Below are 12,209 nucleotides of genomic sequence, written 5' to 3'. Positions count from 1 at the left end.
GCCAGAATTCGATGAAGCCCAGAGAATCAAAGGAGGATTGACGATGGGGAAACCATGAGCTCCAACTTGTGCATGTCAAACTGTTTCATTTAAAATGGGTCCTTTTCTTTTTTTGCTTTTTCTTTACTAATCCTTTAGTCAAACTAAGAATTATAAAGCTGTATGTGGTTTACTGATTTGTAACAGGGTAACAAATCACGCAGCATCCACACAAACGGGGATTTGGGGGGGGTTTGCACTTCCATCTCCCATGTTTGGTGGGGCTGGAGTGTGTCTTAGAAACATAGAAAACCTACAGCACAATACAGGCCCTTCGGCTCACAAAGTTGTGCCGAACATGTCCCTACCTTAGAAATTACTGGACTTACCCCATAGCCCTCTATTTTTCTAAGCTCCATGTACCTATCCAAAAGTCTCTTAAAAGACCCTATTGTATCCACCTCCACCACCGTTGCCGGCAGCCCATTCCACACACTCACCACTCTCTGCGTAAAAAACTTACCCCTGACATCTCCTCTGTACCTACTCCCCAGCATCTTAAGCCTGTGTCCTCTTATAGCAACCATTTCAGCCCTGGGAAAAAGCCTCTGACTATCCACACGATCAATGCCTCTCATCATCTTATACACCTCTATCGGGTCACCTCTCATCCTCTGTCGCTCCAAGGATAAAAGGTCAAGTTCCCTCAACCAGTTTGCATAAGACACACTCCCCAATCCAGGCAACATCCTTGTAAATCTCCTCTGCACCCTTTCTATGGTTTCCACATCCTTCCTGTAGTGAGGCGACCAGAACTGAGCACAGTACTCCAGGGTCCTATATAGCTGTAACATTATTTCTTGGCTCTTAATCTCAATTCCACGACTGATGAAGGCCAATGCACTGTATGCCTTCTTAACCACAGAGTCAACCTGCGCAGCTGCTTTGCGTGTCCTATGGACTCGGATCCTGAGATCCCTCTGATCCTCCAACTTACGCTAAACTTACACTGCTGGTGGAACCAGAGTGTTACACTCATCCTGGAGTCCCTGTATATTTCCTATCTCAGAGTCCCTCCACATTCCCAGTCCAGAGTCCATCCTCATTTTTTTATCCCCAAGTCCCTCTACATTCACTATCCCAGAGACTCTGTACATTCCCAGACCAGGAGTCCCTGTAAATTCCCAGTCCTGCAGTCCCTTTACATTCCCTATTGCAGAGTTCCTGTATATTCCTTATCACTCACTCTCTGTACATTCCCTGTCCTGGAGACCATCCACATCCCCAGTCCCGGCAAAGCTGTACCTTGCCGATCCCAGAGTCCCTGTACATCCCCATTCCTGGAATCCCTGTGCATTCTCAGTCCCAGAAACCCTTTACATTCCCAGTCCCTGGGTCTCTGTACATTCTCAATCCAATAATCCCTCAACATTCCCTATCCTGGAGTCCCTGTACATTTCTAGTTCCATGTACATTCCCAGTACCAGAGCCTCTGTATGTCCCCAGTCCTGGAATCCCTGTACATTCCCAGTCCCAGAAACTCTCTACATTCCCAGTCCCATAATGCATCAACATTCCCTATCCTGGAGTCCCAGTGCATTCATAGTCACGGAGTCTCTGTACGTTCCCAGTTCCGGAGTCCTTCCACAATCCCAGTACTGGAGTCCTTCCACATTCCTAGTCCCTGTACATTCCCAGTCCTAGAGTTCCTGTACAATCCCAGTCCCTAAATCCCTGTACAATCCCAGTTCCGGAGACCTGTATCCCAGAGTCCATTCATATTCCCAGTGCCAGAGTTCCTGTACATTCCCACTCCAGAGTCCCTGTGCATTACCAATCCTGGATTCCCACAGTCACTCCATATTCTCATTCTAGAGTCCCTGTACATTCCCAGTTCCAGAGTCACTCCATGGCCTTATGCCCTGTGCACAGTTGAAGGTGACCCCATGCTGAACATGAATGCTCTACCCCCTGTGCCCTGGGTAGGTTTAAGGAGACCTCCTGCTGACAGTGATCACCCAGGATCCCCTCTTAGGCTGGTACCTGCCATCTTGCTTGATCTTGTCACCCACATCCTTCAGCAGGACGTCATCCAGCTCCCGAATGTGACACAGGGTTCCTTTTAGCTCCGTCAATGACGCTTCTGTAGAGAGAGGGGGAGAGAGGGTGGTGGGGGTGTGGGGAGAGATTGAGAGAGGGAGCAAGAGAGATGAAGAGAGGAGAGAGGTGACAGAGGATTAGAACACAAAGTGTAGAGAGGGGAGAGGATGGGTGGAGTGTGAGAGAGAAGTGGAGAGGGTGGAGAAGAGAAAGGGAGCGAAAGATAGAAATTCACAGGAGGGAGGGAAGAGCAAGAAAGGAGGAAAGAACAGATGGAGGGGGAGAGGGAAAGGGGAGAAAAACAGAAGCAGGGAGATGAAGAGAGAAGGAGAGATGGGGATGAGAGAGAAGCAGTGAGAACATGGGAGACAGAGTGAGGGAGAGAGAGAGATGGAGAGACAGGGATGGGGGATAGAGAGGGAGGCAGAGAGGAGAATGAAATGGCAAGGAGGGAGACAGATGAGAGCGAGACAGATGGCGAGAAGGAGGGAGAGAGAGATGGAGATACTGCCACTGGAGAATGCTGCACATTCTTTCCTCTACACAGTATATGGAGATTTTCTGCTCCTCCAAGCTCACCCAGTTCCCTTAGCCACATTCCTTCCTATGCAAGTGAGGCTGCCTGCTCTACCCAGCTCGTCCAGTTCCCAATGGCCACATTCACTTTCTCTCAGACTTGTATTTTGCTCTAAACAGCAAAAGGATCCGGTCATGCTACCCTTGAGCCTGCCCTGCTCTGACTGATCCCACCTTGACCTCAGCACCATACTCTCATTCTCCCCTCACCTGTAATTCATCCTCAGTAGCAGGTTTCCTCCGGCAATGTACCATTGACTGTCTCCACACTCTCTGGGGTACATGGTTCATCAACACTGACCTCACTACTTATTGATTTTTGTAATTCATTGCAACTTCTGTAATTTTTGTGTATTATTTCTGAAAATAAAGCAAATCTCAACATGTTTGCCAATGATAATAAACTTGATTCTGATTCCGCTTCTCACTGGAGGTAACCCACTCTCAGCAGCCCCCCTATCAGTGGCCCTCAGGATGAGATGTTCTTACACTACAGTACAGCAGCAGGCCACTTGACCCATCTACTCTGTGCTGAACTCTTTGGCCTACTCCCAATGACCTACACTTGGACCACAGCCCTCCATGTCCCTCCCATCCATGTACATCCAAACTTCTCTTAAATGCTACAGATGAACCCAGATCAACACACACAAAATGCTGGAGGAACTCAGCAGGCCAGGCAGCATCTATGGAAAAAAAAGTACAGTTGCCACTTCAGGTCGAAACCCTTTGGCAGGAAGTCCAGGTGCAGATAGGTGGGACCATGCTGGATTAGAGTAGATGGGCAGAATGGCCTGCTTCTATGTTGTAGTGTGCTGTGACTCCACGTGTCACCTAATGAACCTCCTTTATGCTACTTCCAGGCAAATAAACAGCATCTTCAGTATGGGAACCAAATTTATGCATAGTATTCCAGTTTCTGTAAAGTAGTAGCAATAGTCATTACATTTATGCAACATACAGGAGGTTCAGGAGCCTGGGGTCTCTCACCAGCAGGGTCGGGAACAGTTACTTTCCTTCAACCATCAGGTTCTTGAGCTATAAGACCGTAACAACATCAGACATAGGAGCAGAATTAGGCCATTCAGCCAATGGAATTTGCTCTGTCATTTCCATTAATGCTGATCTATTATCCTCCCTGCCCTCAACCCCATTGTCATGCCCTCTCCCTATAAATTTTGACACCTTACTAATTAAGAAACTATTAAGCTCCATTTTAAATATATCCAATGAAGATCTCCACGGCTGTCCGTGACAATGATTCCATAGACTCACTGCCCTCTAGCGAAAGGAATTCCTCCTCATCTCCATCCTAAAGGGGACACCCTTCTATTCTGAGGCTGCGCCCTCTGGCCCTAGTCTCTCCCACTATAGGAAACATGCTCCCCATATCCAGGCTTTTCAATGTTTGAGTCCGCCAGGCTGCCTCTTGCACTACAGTAGACTTGTCTCTGATTCTGCCTTTTTTCACCTATACCTCGTTTGCTTTTCTCAGTCCCTTCACGGTAGTGTGCAATTTATGATCTGTGTGGTGTCTGAACCGAAGTGCCTGTCAGACTGCTGCAAGCAAGTTTTTATTGTACCTATGCCTGCCCACATACATGACAATAGACTTGGCAATACACACTCTTTGCAACAAAGGACGGTGTTCTGAATTACCTGACACACCTGCATGCAGTCATTATCTAACAACACAACAGCCAGGAAAGGATGAGCAGAGTCAACATGGATTCATTAGACAGATCCTATGCTTGAGTAATCTGTTGTTCTTTGAGTAAGTGAACCATAGAACCACACAGGAGAGAAATGGACTTTTAATCCACCTCCTGCAGACTCACCATGTTGCCTATTTACTCTAGGCCCATCATTTGCATTAGGCTCGTGTCAATCCATGCATTTCCTACCCGTACCTATTCAAAATACCTTATAAACATGATCAATGTGCCTCCATCCACTGCCACCTTTGTGTTTCTCACCACCAGTACTTTATTGTTTCCCGTCATTCACCTTCTGTACAGCTTGGCATCACTTTATGGACATGTAATCAATCTATGTATAAAAGCACTCTAATGTATTTCTATTTATTGACTATTTCCTTGGCGTTTAGAAGAATGAGGGGAGACCTCATAGAAACATTTCGAATGTTGAAAGGCATGGACAGAGTGGATGTGGCAAAGTTGTTTCCCATGATGGGGGAGTCTAGTATGAGAGGGCATGACTTCAGGATTGAAGGGCGCCCTTTCAGAACAGAAATGCGAAAAAAATTTTTTAGTCAGAGGGTGGTGAATCTATGGAATTTGTTGCCACGGGCAGCGGTGGAGGCCAAGTCATTGGGTGCATTTAAGGCAGAGATTGATAGGTATCTGAGTAGCCAGGGCATCAAAGGTTATGGTGAGAAGGCGGGACAGTGGGACTAAATAGGATAAAATGGATCAGCTCATGATAAAATGGCGGAGCAGACTCGATGGGCCGAATGGCCTACTTCTGCTCCTTTGTCTTATGGTCTTATGGACTTTTAAAAAAATTATTATTGTATTCTTTATCTTTTGTGGGTTTTTTTGCCTGACCAGATCCAGAGTAATAATTATTCTGTTCTCCTTTACACTTATGTACAGGAAAATACATTAAACAATCTTGAATCTGATCTCTCTGATCTGCTTTGAATTTCATGCCACATACATTCTTCTTACCACTGCCCGGGGAAACAGACCCAACAATCTACACTTTTTTTTTTACCATGAGACATCGGAGCAGAATTAGGCCATTCAGCACACCAAATCTGCTCCGCTATTTCACCATGGCTGATTCATTTTCTCTCTCAACTCCATTCGCCTGCCTGCACCCCATAACTTTTCAAGCCCTGACTAATCTCTGCCTTAATTGTGAATTGGCCTCCAAAACTGCCTGTGACAACAAATTCCAGATTAATGGCCATCTGGCCAAAGAAATTACTTCTCGTCTCCCTTCTGAAATGACATCTCTCTATTCTGCAACTGTGCCCTCACATCCTAGACTCCCCCACTGTAAGAAACCTACTCTCCACATAGACTCTCTCCAGGCCTTTGAACAATCGATAGGTTTGAATAAGATCTCCCTCATTCTTCTGAATTCCAGTGAGTAAAGGACAAGAACCATCAAATGCTCCTCATATGATAAGCCTTTTATTCCCATAATCATTCTCGTGAATCTCCTCTGAACACTCTCCAATGTCAGCACATCCTTTCTTAAATAGCTGCTAACAATACTCTGTGAGGCCTCGCCAGTTCTTTATAAAAGCCCGAACATTACATGCTTGATCTTATACTCTAGTCCTCTCAAAACAAATGTTAACATTGCATTTTCCTTCCTCACTACCGACTCAACCTGCAAGTTAACCTTTTGGGAATCTTACACAAGGATTCCCAAAACACTTTGCACCTCGGAGTTTTAAATTTTCTTTCTCTTTATAAAATAATCTATGCTTTTGTTCCGTTGGTCAGTGATATTTATAACTTGATTCTAATTTTGAACTTGCATCCACCACATTCGCTGACAGCTCATTCCAACTTGCACCACCCTCTAAGTCCTGAAGAAGTTCCCCCTCAGAGGTCCCAACTGGGAATGTTGACTGTCGCATCCTGCTACAGATGCTGCCTGACATGCCGGGATCCTCCAGCAGTTTGCGGATTGCTCCAGATTGCAGTATCAGCAGTCTCCTGTGTCTCCAGAGATTCAGTGTATGCCACATCAGGAGAGACAGGGCGGATAGGAATGTTAAAGAGGTCGGCAGGGAAGATGTTTTGCTCCACCGAAAGGTTTCTCTCCGAAATGCTGACTGTACACTTTTCCTAGATACTGCCCGGTCTGCTGAGTTCCTCCAGCACTTTGTGTACGTTGCTCGGATTTCCAGTATCCACAGACTTTCTGTTGTTTGTTGAAAATTTTTCCCCTGACCAGGATTGTAAGGGATAAAACTGGTCCTCTTGAAGATCAGAGTGGTCGGCTATGTGCAGAACCAAAGAAAATGGGGGAGATCTTAAATAGGTTTTTTGCGTCTGTATTTACCAAGGAAACTGGCATGAAGTCTATGGAATTAAGGGAAACAAGTAGTGAGATCATGGAAACTGTACAGATCGAAAAGGAGGAGGTGCTTGCTGTCTTGAGGAAAATTAAAGTGGATAAATCCCTGGGATCTGACAGGGTGTTCCCTTGGACCTTGAAGGAGACTAGTGTTGAAATTGCAGGGTCCCTGGCAGAAATATTTAAAATGTCACTGTCTACAGGTGAGGTGCCGGAGGATTGGAGAGTAGCTCATGTTGTTCCGTTGTTTAAAAAAGGATCGAAAAGTAATCCGGGAAATTATAGGCCAGTAAGTTTAACGTCGGTAGTAGGTAAGTTATTGGAGGGAATACTAAGAGACAGAATCTACAAGCGTTTGGATAGACAGGGACTTATTAGGGAGAGTCAACATGGCTTTGTGCGTGGTAGGTCATGTTTGACCAATCTATTGGAGTTTTTCAAGGAGGTTACCAGGAAAGTGGATGAAGGGAAGGCAGTGGATATTGTCTACATGGACTTCAGTAAGGCCTTTGACAAGGTCCCACATGGGAGGTTAGTTAGGAAAATTCAGTCGCTAGGTATACATGGAGAGGTGGTAAATTGGATTAGACATTGGCTCAATGAAAGAAGCCAAAGTGTGGTAGTAGAGAATTGCTTCTCTGAGTGGAGGCCTGTGACTAGTGGTGTGCCACAGGGATCAGTGCTGGGTCCATTGTTATTTGTCATCTATATCAATGATCTGGATGATAATGTGGTAAATTGGATCAGCAAATTTGCTGATGATACAAAGATTGGAGGTGTAGTAGACAGTGAGGAAGGTTTTCAGAGCCTGCAGGGGGACTTGGACCAGCTGGAAAAATGGGCTGAAAAATGGCAGATGGAGTTTAATACAGACAAGTGTGAGGTATTGCACGTTGGAAGGACAAACCAAGGTAGAACATACAGGGTTAATGTTAAGGCACTGAGGAGTGCAGTGGAACAGAGGGATCTGGGAATACAGATACAAAATTCCCTAAAAGTGGCGTCACAGGTAGGTAAGGTCGTAAAGAGAGCTTTTGGTACATTGGCCTTTATTAATCAAAGTATTGAGTATAAGAGCTAGAATGTTATGATGAGGTTGTATAAGTCATTGGTGAGGCCAAATCTGGAGTATTGTGTTCAGTTTTGGTCACCAAATTACAGGAAGGATATAAATAAGGTTGAAAGAGTGCAGAGAAGGTTTACAAGGATGTTGCCGGGACTTGAGAAACTCAGTTACAGAGAAAGGTTGAATAGGTTAGGACTCTATTCCCTGAAGCGTAGAAGAATGAGGGGAGATTTGATAGAGGTATATAAAATTATGATGGGTATAGATAGAGTGAATACAAGCAGGCTTTTTCCACTGAGGCAAGGAGAGAAAAAAAAACAGAGGACATGAGTTAAGGGTGAGGGGGGAAAGTTTAAAGGGAACATTGGGGGGGCTTCTTCACACAGAGAGTGGTGGGAGTATGGAATGAGCTGCCAGACGAGGTGGTAAATGCGGGTTCTTTTTTAGCATTTAAGAATAAATTGGACAGATACATGGATGGGAGGTGTATGGAGGGATATGGTCCGTGTGCAGGTCAGTGGGACTAGGCAGAAAATGGTTCGGCACAGCCAAGAAGGGCCAAAAGGCCTGTTTCTGTGCTGTAGTTTCTATGGTTTCAGGGTTACAGACTCAAAAGGCTGAGAGGCTGGTGAATCAGGACTGAGTACAATGTCTGCACCCATAGAGTCACACTGTCACACAGCACAGAAACAGACCCTTTGGCCGATCTTGTCTGTGCCAAAATATTAATCTATCTAGTCTCATCAACCTACATTCAGAACATAGCTCGCCATGATCCTCTCATCCATGTATAAACATAGAAATTTACAGCACATTACAGGCCCTTCGGCCCACAATGTTGTGCCAACCATGTAACCCACTCTAGAAACTGCCTAGGATTTCCCTAGTGCATATCCCTCTATATTTCTCAGCTCCATGTACCGCTCTAGAAGACCCTATTGTATCTGCTTCCACCACCGCTGCCGGCAGTACATTCCACACTCCCACCACTCTCCGTGTGAAATACTTACGTCTGACATCCCCTCGGTACCTATTTCCAAGCATCTTAAAACTATGCCCCTTCATATTAGCCATGTCAACCCTGGGAAAAAGCCTCTGGCTATCCACGTGGTCAATGCCCCTCATCATCTTATACACCTCTATCAGGTCACCTCTCATCCTCTGTCACATGAAGGAGAAAAGGTAAAGTTCATTCAACCTATTCTCATAAGGCACACCTTCCAATCCAGGAAACATCCTTGTAAACCTCCTCTGCACTGTCTCTATAGTATCCCCATCCTTCCTGTAGTGAGGTGACCAGAACTGAGCATAGTACTCCAAGTGGGGTTTGACCAAGGTCTTATTTAGCTGTAACATTACCTCTCAGTTCTTGAACTGATGAATGCCAACACACCATACGCCTTCTTAACAACACTGTCAATGCGGAACACCTTTGAGTGTCCTATCGGCATGAACCCCACGATCTCTCAGATCCTCCACACTGCCAAGAGTCTCACCATTTACGAGGGGTGACTAATAAGTTTGTGGTCTAAGGTAGAAGGAGTCAATTTTAGAAAACCTAGCACATTTATTTTTCCTACATTTACACACTTAGTCCAGCAGTCGTGGAGCATACGGATCCCTTCCTTGTAGAAGTTGGCGTCTTGGACCTCCAGAAAGTGGTCCACAGCAGGGGTGATAGATTAGTTCGTGGCCTAAAGTAGAAGGACATGAGTTATTAACTTCAAGCTTTCCGCATTTTCACTCAAAGAGTTGAACTGCACATGCATGTAACAAGATCTCCTTCTACCTTAAGCCACGAACTTATCAATCAACCCTGCTGTGGACCACTTCTACAAAGAAGGGATCGTATGCTCCACGACCGCTGGACTAAGTGTGTACATGTAGGAGGGGACTATGTTGAAAAATAAATGTGCTAAGTTTTCTAAAATTGACTCCTTCTACCTTAGGCCACAAACTTATCAATCACCCCTTGTATATGATATTCTGTCTTCAAATTGGACCTACCAAAATGAACCACTTCACACTTATCGGGGTTGAAGTCCATCTGCCACTTCTCAGCCCAATTCTCCATCCTATCAATGTCCCACTGTAACCTCTGATAACCCTCCAGATTATCCACAACACCCCCAACCTTTGTGTCATCAGCAAACTTACTAACCCACTCTTCAACTTTTTCATCCAGGTCTCTTTGGATCCCATGCCTTCTTTACTTTCTGAAAGAGCCTCGCATTGGTATCTATCCCAACTTCTCTTAAGTACTGAAATTGAACCTGCATCCATGGCTTCTACTAACAGCTCGTTCCACACTCTCACCATCCTCTGAGTGAAGACGTTCCCACTCATGTTCACCTTTGACCTTTAACCCATGTCTGTAGTTCTAGTTTTACCCAACCTAGACCTTAAGACCTCAAGATATAGGAGCAGAAGTAGGCCATTTGACCCATTGAGTCTACTCTGCCATTCAATCATGGGCTTTTTTTATTCGCAGTTATTTTGTAAATAACACTATTCTTTGCATTTCTGGTCAGATGCTAAATGCATTTCATTGGCTTTGTATCTGTACTCGGCACAATGACAATAAAGTTGAATCTAAATCTAAATCTAAAATCTAAAAATCCAATTCTTCCAGTCATCCCACTCCTCTGTCTTCTCCCCATACCCTTTGATGCCCTGGCTAATCAAGAACCTGACTAACTCGGCCTTAATTGTACTCAATGACTTGGCCTTCACAGCTGCTTGTTGCAACAAATTCCACAGATTTACCACCCTCTAAGTAATGTAATTTCTCCGCATCTCTGTTCTAAATGGACGTCCTTCAATCCTGAAGTTATGCCTTCTAGTCCTAGACTCCCCTACCATGGGAAATAACTTTGTCATATTTAATCTGTTCAAGCCCTTTAACATTCAGAATGTTTCGATGATATCCCCCCTTGTTCTCTTGAACTCCAGCAAATACAGCCCAAGAGCTGACAGACGTTCCTCCTACGGTAACTCTTTCATTCCTGGGATCATTCTTGTGAATCTTCTCTGAACCCTCTCCAATGTCAGTATATTCTTCCTAAAATAAGGAGCCCAAAGCTGCACATAATACTCCAAGTGTGGTCTCACGAGTGCCTTAAAGAGCCTCAACATCACATCCCTGCTTTTATATTCTATACCTTTAAAACAAAATGCCAATACTGTATTGCATTCACCGACTCAACCTGGAGATTTAGGGTATCCTGCACAAGGACTCCCAAGACCCTTTGCATCTCTGCATTTTGAATTCTCTCCCCATCTAAATAATAGTCTGCCTGTTTGTTTCTTCCACCAAAGTGCATGACCATACACTTTCCAACATTGTATTTCATTTGCTATTCAACCTTTCCCCTATATTTCAGGTCCTGCTAACATTCTTGTAAATTTTCTCCACATTCTTTCAATCTTACTGGTACCTTTCCTGTTGGTAGGTGACCAGAGCTTCACACAATACTCCAAATTAGGAGTACGTTCAAGGTCTTATCTAACTCCAACATAACATGCGAGCTCCAGTACTCAGTACTTCGATGAATGAAGGCCATAGTGACAAAAGCACTCTTAATGACCATATCTACCTGTGATGCCGCATTCAAGGAATTATAAATCTGTATTCACAGATCCCTTTGTTCTCCTGCGCTCCTCAATGCCCAAAAAACTCACCGTGCAAGTTCCACCCTGGTGTGTCATCCCAAAGTGCAACCCCTCACTATCATCTGCAATAAATTCCATCTGCCATTTTTCAGTAGCTCCAGATCCCATTGCAAGCTTTTACACCCACCTGGACAAGCCAGCGAGCACTGTGAGGGTCATGTTTTTTGACTTCTCCAGTGCATTCAACACCATCCGCCCTGCTCTGCTGGGGGAGAAGCTGACAACAATGCAGGTGGATGCTTTGCTTTCCTGGTGTCATGGATTATGGTTACCTGACTGGCAGACCACAGTACGTGTGCTTGCAACACTGTGCGTCTGACAGAGTGATCAGCAGCACTGGGGCTCCACAGGGGACTGTCTTGTCTCCCTTTCTCTTCACCATTTACACCTCGGACTTCAACTACTGCACAGAGTCTTGTCATCTTCAGAAGTTTTCTGATGACTCTGCCATAGTTGGATGCATCAGCAAGGGAGATGAGGCTGAGTACAGGGCTACGGTAGGAAACTTTGTCACATGGTGTGAGCAGAATTATCTGCAGCTTAATGTGAAAAAGACTAAGGAGCTGGTGGTAGACCTGAGGAGAGCTAAGGTACCGGTGACCCCTGTTTCCATCCAGGGGGTCAGTGTGGACATGGTGGAGGATTACAAATACCTGGGGATACGAATTGACAATAAACTGGACTGGTCCAAGAACACTGAGGCTGTCTACAAGAAGGGTCAGAGCCGTCTCTATTTCCTGAGGAGACTGAGGTCCTT

General features: G+C 45.1%; 1 protein-coding gene across 1 annotated transcript in view; it reads right to left on the bottom strand.

Annotated features, from left to right (window-relative positions):
- Positions 1 to 12,209, bottom strand: part of LOC134343691 (IQ motif and ankyrin repeat domain-containing protein 1-like) — a 150,843-nt gene that overhangs the window by 13,387 nt on the left and 125,247 nt on the right. Inside the window, exon 12 of the mRNA XM_063042445.1 lies at positions 2,023 to 2,122. Coding sequence (XP_062898515.1) covers positions 2,023 to 2,122 — 100 coding nt within the window. The remainder of the gene's footprint in view (positions 1 to 2,022; positions 2,123 to 12,209) is intronic.

Source organism: Mobula hypostoma, chromosome 3 (assembly GCF_963921235.1).
Source record: "Mobula hypostoma chromosome 3, sMobHyp1.1, whole genome shotgun sequence".
Classification (NCBI taxonomy): domain Eukaryota; kingdom Metazoa; phylum Chordata; class Chondrichthyes; order Myliobatiformes; family Myliobatidae; genus Mobula; species Mobula hypostoma.
The sequence above is the reverse complement of the archived record's forward strand: the minus strand, read 5'-3'. Positions and strand labels throughout refer to the sequence as shown.